General features: G+C 36.5%; 1 protein-coding gene across 2 annotated transcripts; it reads left to right on the top strand.

Annotated features, from left to right (window-relative positions):
- The first annotated feature begins 532 nt into the window (after positions 1-532).
- LOC126078883 (olfactory receptor 1030) lies at positions 533-1,865 on the top strand. Of its 2 annotated transcripts, XM_049889697.1 has the most exons (2): positions 533-539; positions 937-1,865. In XM_049889697.1, the coding sequence occupies exons 1-2, from the start codon at positions 533-535 to the stop codon at positions 1,863-1,865; spliced, it is 936 nt and encodes a 311-aa protein (XP_049745654.1). The 2 variants fall into 2 exon arrangements, with proteins under 2 accessions (XP_049745654.1, XP_049745652.1); XM_049889695.1 differs by lacking the exon at positions 533-539 and having other exon boundaries at positions 909-1,865.
- Positions 1,866-11,541: the final 9,676 nt, after the last annotated feature.

The raw sequence follows: 11,541 nt of genomic DNA, 5'->3' as shown, positions 1-11,541 counted from the left end.
TGATATAATTCTAAATAAAGAAGGCTGAACTATTTACACATGCTGCTAGAAAGTTTATAGTCAAATTTATATTCCACCATCAGCACAAATTTGCAAAGTTTTGTTTTATACTTTAAGCTCGTTAAATGTTTTCTGGGATAAATGAAGAAAATTAGTGGATAAGCAAACTGTGATTTAAAACATACTAAAAACTCTCCTATCCCCTATGCATGTCTCTATTCCTTTATTCATACATAATTTTCAAACTGAAAAATTATTCATCAATACTTCATATGTGCCTTTATTCTTTCCAAATATATGGACTTTATCTTTGGTCTATTCACATAAAAATGGCACTGTCTCCTGAATCCTGAATTAGTAAAACTGGCGTTACAGAATTTCCCTGGAAATCCTCTAATCATGGGCTCTCTAATGAAGCTGCTAGGGAGTGTAGTTTTCAGCTGTGGAGTTTCTATGGGTTATTTCTCTTAATACTGCAACCATTCTTAAAGACTATATGAGTGTTTTCTGAAAACATGTCACTGCTTTGTCCATGACTAGTCCTGGACTCAATGAATAAGCCCTGGGCTCAATGAATGATGACTTTATAGTGAATTACACCTGGAAGTTGGTGGTTCAACCCATTTTTTGGCAAATTTCAGGTCATGATTTCTCTACTGTAATTTGGTTGCATAAGAACCATTCTATTTAAGAATCACCTGCACAGTATAAAAATCCAGTTAATCTGGGCCATGGCTTTCTGGGGCTTACCAGCTCTTACATTCTCAGACTTTCTCTAGAAATATCTGTGTGAGGGTGAACAGGAGAGGAAGAACAAGACAGAGAGAGAAGGAAAGAGAAAGGGTAGAATCATAGGGCAGAGTTCCCATTCATTTTCTTAATTTATTTTTAATTCTTTTAAGTGAACAATGCTGCTATCTAAGAAAATGGCCAGAGGAAATTACAGTTTGGTGACTGAATTCATTCTCTTGGGATTAACGGATCATCCAGACCTTCAGCCCATCCTCTTTGTGCTGTTCTTGCTAATCTACGTGATCACTGTGGGAGGAAACCTTGGGATGATGGTGCTGATCAGGATAGATTCACACCTCCACACCCCCATGTACTTCTTTCTTGCCAGTTTGTCCTGCTTGGATTTATGCTATTCTACTAATGTAACTCCCAAAATGTTGGTGAACTTCTTATCAGACAAGAAAACCATCTCCTATGTGGCTTGTTTAATTCAGTGTTATTTTTTCATTGCCATGGTGATTACTGAATATTATATGCTAGCTGTAATGGCCTATGACAGGTACATGGCCATCTGTAACCCTTTGCATTACAGCAGCAAGATGTCCAAAGGGGTCTGTATTTGCCTGATTGCTGGTCCATATGTCTATGGGTTTCTTAGTGGCCTGATGGAAACCATGTGGACATACCGCTTGACCTTCTGTGGCTCCAACATCATTAACCACTTCTATTGTGCTGACCCACCCCTCATCCGACTCTCCTGCTCAGACACTTATATTAAGGAAACCTCCATGTTTGTGGTAGCAGGATTTAACCTCTCCAACTCCCTCCTCATAATCCTCATCTCCTATATCTTCATTCTCATTGCCATCTTGAAGATGCATTCTGCTGAAGGCAGGCGCAAAGCTTTTTCCACCTGTGGATCCCACCTGGTGGCAGTGACTGTGTTTTATGGGACCCTGTTCTGCATGTATGTTAGACCTCCCACGGAGAAGTCAGTGGAGCAGTCTAAAATCATTGCTGTTTTCTACACCTTCGTAAGCCCTATGTTGAACCCTATTATTTATAGTCTGAGGAACAAGGACGTGAAACAAGCTTTTCGAAAACTGATCAGAAGAAATGTGCTTTCAAAATAAAATCACAGTGTATCTTTATAAATCTAATAAAAGATATTTTACAAGAACTGGATCCAAATTTAACATTTATGGTAAAGTCAATTTTGAATCCATCATGAGAAGCTATAATGTAAAGACAAAATTATTTCTCTTAAATAACCAAGTGGTGAATGGAATGGTAATGCTCTGAGCCTAAGACTTTTTTTCATGTATCAGGTAATTTTTTGGAAGCACTGGATATCCAAAGAAGGTTTAGACACACACACTCACAAAAGGGAGAGAAAGAAATAATAATGTTTACCAAAGTTCAGGTACTCTTTTAATATATGTAGTTTCACTTAATTCTCCCAACCACACAATGATTTCAGTATTGTAATCTTCATTTAAAAAATGAGTAAATGGAGACTCACAGATTGACTATTAATTTAAAATCACATTGTTCAGATGGAGTTCAAACCTGCCTGGCTTCAATTTTTTTCTTCTCTACTACACTAAACTTCTATCACAGTTTGCTGAAAGTAAAATCATGCAATGAATACAATCTTTTTCTGTCTTCCAAAAACGTTGTTGATCAAGTTTTTAACAGCTGCATGCACATTGAGTAATGTAATTCACTGTGAGAAAATGTTCTGTTTTATAATGTTTAGACAAATTCAACTCGTTGAATACAGTGAGCTGTTTTGTCAGATCCTGACTCCATCGTTTATCAGCTGAAGTATTAGCTAAGAGCAGGAAGTCCGGAATCAGATTTGCTGGACAAGTTACTCAACAGTTTTCTTCTCTATGGGATGAAGATATAGTGCTTTCAAATAAGGATTCTAAGTAGAAAGAATAGATTAATATATACTGAACACTCAGTGCAGTGCCCAAAATATAGTATTGACTCAACACAAATGAAAGCTTCCTTTTATCATTAAGTTGGAAGTAATTTTACCTATCCAAGACTCAATTTCCTCTCTCACTTTTATGTATTTTTCCTTTAATGCATTTATCACTCTTTGTAGATAATACACTTATATGTTTGATTATTTGATTACTGCCTGTGTCTCTGTGATACTGTAAATGTCACAAGGTCAGATTTTAAAAACAATTCTTTATTGCTTAGCCTCATACATAGTATGTGCTCCATAAAAATTTTTTTTTTAAAAGTAAGTAAATAATAAATAATGAAAATTAGAGATTAAAAGTGCCCTGATGGTGCAGTGGTTAAGCACTCAACTGTGTGTGTGCGTGTGTGCGTGGTGTGGTTAAGTGCTCAACTGTGTGTGTGTGTGTGTGTGTGTATTAGATGTCAGTGAGTTGGTTCTGACTCATAGCAACCCTATGTACAACAGAATGAAACACTGCCCTGTCCTACGCCATTCTTACAATTGTTGTTATGTTTGAGCTCATTGTTGCAGCCACTGTGTCAATCCATCTTGTTAAGGGTCTTCCTCTTTTTCACTGGCCCTCTACTTTACCAAGCATGATGTCCTTCTCCAGAAACGGATCCCTCCTGATAACCTGTCTAAAGTATGTGAGACAGAGTCCCGCTATCTTTGCTTCTAAAGAGCATTCTGGCTGTACTTCTTCCAAGACAAATTTGTTTGTTCTTTAGGCAGTCCGTGGTGTATTCAATATTCTTCACCAACACCACAATTCAAAGACATCAATTATTTGGTCTTCCTTAATCATAATCCAGCTTTCGTATACATATAAGGCTATTGAAAATGCCATGGCTTGGATCAGGCACATCTTAGCCTTTGAGGTGACATCTTTGCTTTTCAACACTTTAAAGAAGTCCTTTGCAGGAAAATTGCCCAATATAATGCATCTTTTGATTTTTTGACTGCTGCTCCCACAGGTGTTGATTGTGGATTTAAGTTAAACGAAATCCTAGACAACTTCAATCTTTTCTCTATTTGTCATGATGTTGTTTATTGGTTCAGTTTTGAGAATTTTCATTTTATTTAAGTTGAGGTGTAATTCATACTGAAGGCTGTGGTCTTTGATCGTCATCAGTAAGCGCTTTAAGTCCTCTTCACTTTCAGCAAGGAAGGTTGCGTCATCTGCATGCCACAGGTCATTAATGAGCCTTCTTCTAATTCTGATGCCCCGATCTTCTTCATATAGTCCAGCTTCTTGAATTATTTCTTCAGCATATAGATTGAAATAAGTATGGCCAAAGGATACAACCCTGACACACACCTTTTCTGGCTTTAAACCACCTAGTATTCCCTTGTTCTGTTCTTATACTGCCTATTGATTTATGTACAGGTTCTTCATGAACCCAATTGTTTTGGAATTTCCATTATTTGCAATATTATCCATAATTTGTTATGAACCACACAGTCGAATGCCTTGCATGGTTAATAAAACACAGGTAAACATCTTTCTGGTATTCTCTGCTTTCAGCCAGGATCCATCCGGCTCAGCTACTGACCGTAAACTCTAAGGGAGAAAGATGTGGCAGTCTGCTTGCATAAAAATTACAGCCTTGGAGACCCGAAGGGACAGTTTTACTCTGTCCTTATAGGGTCATTATGAGTCGGAGTTTGACTCAAAGGTAATGGGTTTGATTTTTGGTTTTAGAGATTATAATATTGGCCTTATAAGACCCATTGCCATTGAGTGGAAACCCTGGTGGCGTAGTGGTTAAGTGCTACAGCTGCTAACCAAAGGGTCGGCAGCTCAAATCCACCAGGCGCTCCTTGGAAACTCTATGGGGCTGTTCTACTCTGTCCTTAAAGGATCTCTATGAGTCAGAATCGACTCGACGGCACTGGGTTTAGTTTTTTTTTTGGTTTTGCCGTTGAGTCGAATCCGACTGGTGGAGACCCTGTAAGGACAGAGTAGAACTGCCCCATAGAGTTTCCAAGAAACGCCTGGTGGATTCAAACTTCCAACCTTTAGGTTAGCAGCAGCAGTAGCACTTGACCACTACAGCACCAGGGTTTTCACTGGATTCATAAGAAAATGAAAATTAGAAAATATTTATATAAAACACACTGATGAAATGCCAAATGTGGATGATTTTTTTTCAGTTCTAAACTGCTTTTATTTCTTTAAACAGAATTCATCTGCAAATGTTCAGAATAAATCAGACCAGAGAGAAGGAACTTAACTTCCTGAGACTGACCAGTTGTTCACCATTGCAGCTTGTTTTCTTTGTCTTGTTTTTAGTAATTTGTATGCTGTTTCTTGTCAGAACCTTGGATCTAACCCTGCAGATCACACCTTTGTACTGTTTCCTCACCAATTTGCCAATCCCACAAATTCTGGTTCACTTTTTGTTCATAAAAACCATTTCCTTGGCCAATTTGTTTGAGCAATATAATATTGTCACATTCCTGTTGACTCCATATTTTGTCCCTGCTGCAGTCTTTGCCAATCACATCACATGTTCATGTGCCCTCTGCTTAATTACAATATTGGATCCAAAGTGTTGCAGATTTATGTTTGCCATTGCCAGTATTTGTGGCTTCAGATAGGCTGGTTTATCATTACAGTTGTTTTCTCCAGAGCTGGCAACTTGAATAGCATCCTTTTTTGCCACCTTGTGGCTACTGGATGAAACTAAATTGTATTTGGCCATGGACTTCCAGAACGTGCTTGAGAGTATATGTGTGTCCTGGGTTTACATTTTTACCAACAGATTTGGAAACTTTGTAAATTAGAAAAACTTCTGTGCTTTTGATTTCTATCTTATAAATTTAACTAGATTTTTAGATAGTCTACAGCCCTGGTGATACAGTGGCTTAAGAGCTTGGCTGCTAACTGAAAGGTGGCAGTTTGAATCCCCGTTACTCCTTAGAAACCCTGTGAGGCAGTTCTACTTTGTCCCATAGGGTTCTTATAAGTCTGCAATTGACTCGACAACAATGTTTGGTCTTTTTTTTTTTTTTTTTGGTACAGTTGGGTAAGGGAAACATATGCTCCTTGAAGGAATGATTAGCAATATTAAAATAGTTTCCATCTCATATGTTTGTGACCCTTCTTTTAAACTGCTAGATACATAGAAAGAGAAAGAATGTAATACGAGGAAATTAAAAGCTGAATTGCTACATGAGACTCTCTTTTTTTAATCAGTAAGCATGAATACTTTATCATAAATAATTTGAAAGGCTCATATTTATGTATTTTTTATTATAGAATATTACAAACAACGTTTTCTTGATTTTCTTCAGGGAAGGTGATGATTTCTTAATTTGAAAAACAGAATAAAACCTTGCTCTGCGAATTTGCAAGGAATGTCCAATCAAGGGTCAAGAACAATATCTCAGTAGATGATGTAATCCAAATCTTTGGATATGAAGTATATTTAATTGAAGCCTTGAGTTTTCTGTTTCTAAATCTTTTAAGTCCCACATCCCATATGTAACTGTTTAATTGTGATTTCTTGTTGAATTAATTCCCCTGAAATTTAAAGAGCACTTTAGAAACGATGTAATGATCTGATGTTTGTGACTCTTAGAAAGTCAGAATGTACATGAAAGCACTCATTGTTTTGGAAATTGCAATATATTTAAAATGATTATTCTTATGTTCTTTGGTTGGGGATACATTAGAGTGGATTCTCCCTAGAAGATGACCATTTTTAATGGTAGCCTATTTCACCCAGAAAGACCATGTTATGGAAAAATTATCTCTTGCTTAACACTTCAACTCCTGGGAATATTTTCATATGTTTGTGATCACATGTTGAAGTAATTCAATGAAATGCATAGTTAATGAGACCCACCAAAGGCAAGGACACATGGGTTTTAAAAATTAGTAAATGGTTCCCCCTTTCTAGGGAGAGTAATGTCAGGGAGAAACACCGACAGCTAATTTTACCATAAGACTTGCTAAGATAAGTGAATTAGATGAAGTATTTTTAAAATGTGTTTTGTGCACATACAGGAAGAAAAAAATAATTTTAGGGTAGTTCTACCAGGTCAAGTGACCATTAAGCAGAACTTTGAAATTTGGGTAGAAAGTTCAAAGAGTACAGGATGGGAGCCAAGACAGAATCAACTGATCAAAGGGAAATAGCTTGGATGTGCCTGGAATGCCAATTTTGGATAAGAACATGAGTGGCAGGGAGGTCGAATAGTAAACTCTATCAGTTGAGGAGAATATGAAATATCTAGCTAAGTTATTTAGATTTAATTTTGTGTAGATAGGAAACCATCAATATGTTTTAACCTGAGGAATGCAATTAAGGGAATACATTTTTTAGTCATTCTTCAGCATGTGTCTGGGGGAGAAGGCTCCTTTGAAGAACAACAATCTTGTTTTAACCAAGGGAGGCAGTGACTGTGTTTCTTTACAGTTTCAGTGTTGTTCTACTCAATTCCCTGATAACAAGGTCCCAAAGTGCATGGAGATAAATCCTCCCTAAACTCCCAAATAGCTGATCATAAGCTGAATTTCACTAAAGTCTCAGAAAAAAAGAAAAGTATATACATATATATATATATGCATGTATATAAACCAAACCCAGTGCCGTCGAGTCGATTCCAACTCATAGCAACACTATAGGACAGAGTAGAACTGCCCCGCAGAGTTTCCAAGGAACACCTGGTGGATATGAACTGCCAACCCTTTGGTTAGCAGCCATAGCACTTAACCACTACATCACCAGGGTTTACATGTATACAGTATCTATTAAATTCCCTATAAGCTATCTAGATTTATGTTTTCCCATTTTTACTTTGATTACAATATTAAAAGTATAAAATATTTGAATTGGAAGTGGCCTAGGATATGTTAGTCCACATGTACATTTTAAGGATGGAGCTAAAATAGAATGATTTGCCTACTTAAAAATAATGGACAAGACTGTGAAAAAATTACTCAATGGAATTGAAAATACTTTCTTTGTTTCTCTTTTCCATTAAATGTTGTAACGAATTTGTTAAATATTGTTTGCAGAAAACTAGAAAGCACCAAAAATTTTGGTTCATCATCGTTGCTATTTAATCAAGTAATGAGACGAACTAACTATGAGGGAAGCCAGGTATGTTAGTGGCTATAGAAAGGAGCTTAGGAGTTGGAAATCTCCCCAATTGCTTTCATTTACTCGTTGCCTTTTAATAAGCAAATCTAAACAATACAAAACATATAATCAAAAATAAACTAAAAAAGACAAACCCATTGCTGTCCAGTCGATCCTGACTCATAGTGACCATTTAGGACAGAGGAGAACTGCCCCACAGAGTTTGCTGAGCTTTGGTTAGCAGCCATAGCTCTTAACCAGTACCCCACCAGGTTTTCCATACATAACCAAAGACAGCTTAAAATACCCCCCCCCCCCCAGTTTTTTAAACTAGAACATGAACACAATAATGGTGCCACGTGAAATGTTATGTTCTTGCTGCATTGCTAGCTAAGTGAAGTGAATGAGTGACGAGATTTCTTTGGAATGTGGCCCATTGTGTTGTATAGCGGAGGTGGTGAAGGAGAAGGATGCCCAGCAGTGCATGCCAAATTCCCATGTTAAAAGTCCCTTGGCTGTCTCTTAATTGGGAACTTATAATTGGCAGCATTGATTATTTTCTTTCTTTTTTTTTTTTTTTTAAAGAAATACCATAGGGAAATGAAATCAACCTTATAAACAAAAGCACACATTTGCCTCAATTACTATTTTTGAAGGTCTGCTGATTTTTCTATTTCTTTATAAGTTTTGTTGTTATTGTTAATTCCGACTCATCAAACAGAATAGAACTGACCCATAGGGTTTCCAAGGCTGTAATCTTTATGGAAGCAGACTGCATCTTTCTCCTTTGGATCCGCCGGTGGGTTTGAAACACTGGTCTTTCAGGCAGCAGCCAGCTCTTAACCACTGTGACACCAGGGCTCCTCATCTTTATAGGTAGGGATGTTCATTCTGTGTATGTTAGGAACCAACAAAAGTGTTACTGTTAATGCTTGTGACCCAGTTTCTTATTTGGTAAGAATTGTAGGGTTAGAGATATTTCAATGACTACAGGAAAGAGTTTGATTGGCTGTATGAGGACTACCAGCTCTTGACTGTTAACACAATAGTTAGAGGTTTGAGTTCTCCCAGAGTTGTCTCAGAGGAAAGGCCTAGTGATCTACTTTGGGAAAATCAGTCATTGAAGACACTTTGGACACAGTTCTACTCTGACACAAATGGGGTTGCCATGAATCTCAGTCATCTCAACAGCAACTATCTATATACATGCACATATGGACTTGTGACTGTGTGGACCTCCCACCTAGCCTTCTGTGGCCACAAACATATGTGTGTATATATATATATATATATATATATATATATATATATATATATATATATATATATATACATATACATATGTACACACACATACACACACAGAAATTATATATATATATACATGCGTACACTCACAAGCAGAGAGAGAGAAGCCAATTCATGATCCTTCTAAGTATGATAATTCCTATTAAATGAAAAGCTCATCAGTTTTGCAAAACACCTTAATATGCTCACTAGGCAAAGATGAGCTACAGCTGAGCTTAAGAGTATGCATCAACAAAAGCTGAACTGCTCTGAATAATACGGAGAGAAAAATATGGACTTCTTGAGGTCATCGGAGGAGAAAAGAGACAGGGATGAGAAATAGGAGGAGGGAAGAAAATAGTGATGCTATGAAGGTGAAAACTGAAAGCTATAAAACAGCCAGTGAAAAATCGCCTGTGGTTGAAGTGCAGGTGGGGGACTTAAAGATATGTCTAACGTCAATTTCACCTGCCTTCCATAGATTTGTCATCCCTTGTGGTATGTATGTTTGTGTATTTGAGAATGTTTTGTGTTTCTGAATGGCATGGAGCCCTGGAGGTGCAGTGGTTAAGAGCCTGGCTGTTAACCAAAATGTTGGCAGTTCAAATCCACCAGACACTCCTTGGAAACCTTGTGAGGCAGTTCTACTCTGTCCTATAGGGTTGTTATGAGTTGATTCGGCTCAATGGGAATTTTTTGTTCATTTGTTTAATGTCATGGAGTGGAAAAAAAGGTAGTTCAAGCCAATTTTAAGGTTTCAAGAAGCTGACATATGGGCTAACTAAGCATTATCATAATAATTTTTACATCATAGCATAGCACTTGGGCATAACCCCTGAGGGTTAACTTAATTCTAATTAATAATCATCACTGCATTTAGTTTAACCTTAGATGTATAGTGGTCAACTCTACAGTAATATTGAACACTGATCCTATAGTGAAAGTATTAGCTGAATAATGAGTTTAGTCTTTGTGAGGGCAAAACAAAATAACAGTCACTTAAACAAATTAGAAGTTTATTTCTCATTTATGTAAAATTCTGAGCTGACATATCAGTTCATCTCTGCAAAGATTTTAGGAATGCCAATGTACTCATTTTTATTTTTCTGCCATCCTTAAAGCTCTGATCTCATTCACGTGATCTTGGATGGCTCAACACCACATCCTTATTCCAGCTAATGGGTAGGCAGAAAGTGGAAGAGGAGCATAAGCACAGTTTATAAAGAGATGAATAAAAATTAGGCACTTCTATTTTCATCACATACCCTTGATCACAACCTACTCTTTGGCTGTAGCAAGCCAAGCTTGAGAACAAAGAGAGATGAAGCTGGTGTGTTTGTTTTTGTTTTCTTTGACCTTGCCTTTTTTTTGTTTGTTTGTTTTAGCCCTGGTGGTGCAGCGATTAAGAGATATGGCTGCTAACCAAAAGCTAGGCAGTTCGGATCCGATGCTCAGAAAGATTAGATTCTCTAAAATTTCTTGAACTAATTGTAAAAAGATTTAGAAGATTTTGAAAGTTTTCTTGCATATATATTGGTTTCTGTTCAGGGGAAAATATTTTCAAATATTCAATTTTTCAAAGAATTCTATTTTCTTCTGTACTTTTTCCAAAGTAGCAGTTAAAAAAAAAAAAAGCAGTTAGTCACCCTAAAATACAAAGTACTGATTTCAGGATATCTTACTTAGAATGAGTTAGGATATATCTTTTAATTTATTCCTTAGTACCCATATACAAGAAAACCTAAGGAATTTTATCTGCCATGACCTGTAAGAAATAATTGTTATTAGGAAAAGAACCTCTGGTACAACATGCTCTACTTTGCTCAGATTTTCTGGAAATTTCATTTAGGTAAGTGATGGGTATTTATCTGTTTGCTTATTTATTGTTAGTGGTAAAATTTGTGGGAAAAGAAAAAAAGTTGATCTCATATTATGAAGTGAAATGGAAAAAACAAATGAATTATATGTGAAATGGATAGGAAATATAATGCCAAAAACTAAATAAAAAAAAAAAATTAAGGACCAAAGACAGATAAGAGAACAATTAAAAAAAAAAAAAAAAAAAGGACCTGAAGCTGAGTATTTAAATGAGTTTGCTAACTTTTAATTAAGTCCCATTTTTATTAAGGGGCCTGAAGTGGTACAATGGTTAAGCATTTGGCTGCTAACCAAAAGGTTAAAGTTGGAATTCACTAACCAATCCTTGGAAACCCTACGGTGCAGTTCTACTCTGTCTTATAGGGTAGGTATGAGTCAGAATTGACTCAATGGCAATGGGTTTTAATTAAACCTCTATTTCTAATGCCTACTGGTGAAAAATTGGATTCATATAAAAGAAAAGAAAAAAATGCATAGAGGAAAAACAAAACAATATTCTAAGAAAATATGAAAACATTTACCATTTTAAAAATTTCTCTACAGGTCCAAAGTTCTCACTTCCCAACCAAGAAA

This window comes from Elephas maximus, chromosome 7 (assembly GCF_024166365.1).
Source record: "Elephas maximus indicus isolate mEleMax1 chromosome 7, mEleMax1 primary haplotype, whole genome shotgun sequence".
NCBI classification, from domain to species: Eukaryota; Metazoa; Chordata; class Mammalia; order Proboscidea; family Elephantidae; genus Elephas; species Elephas maximus.
The sequence above is the reverse complement of the archived record's forward strand: the minus strand, read 5'-3'. Positions and strand labels throughout refer to the sequence as shown.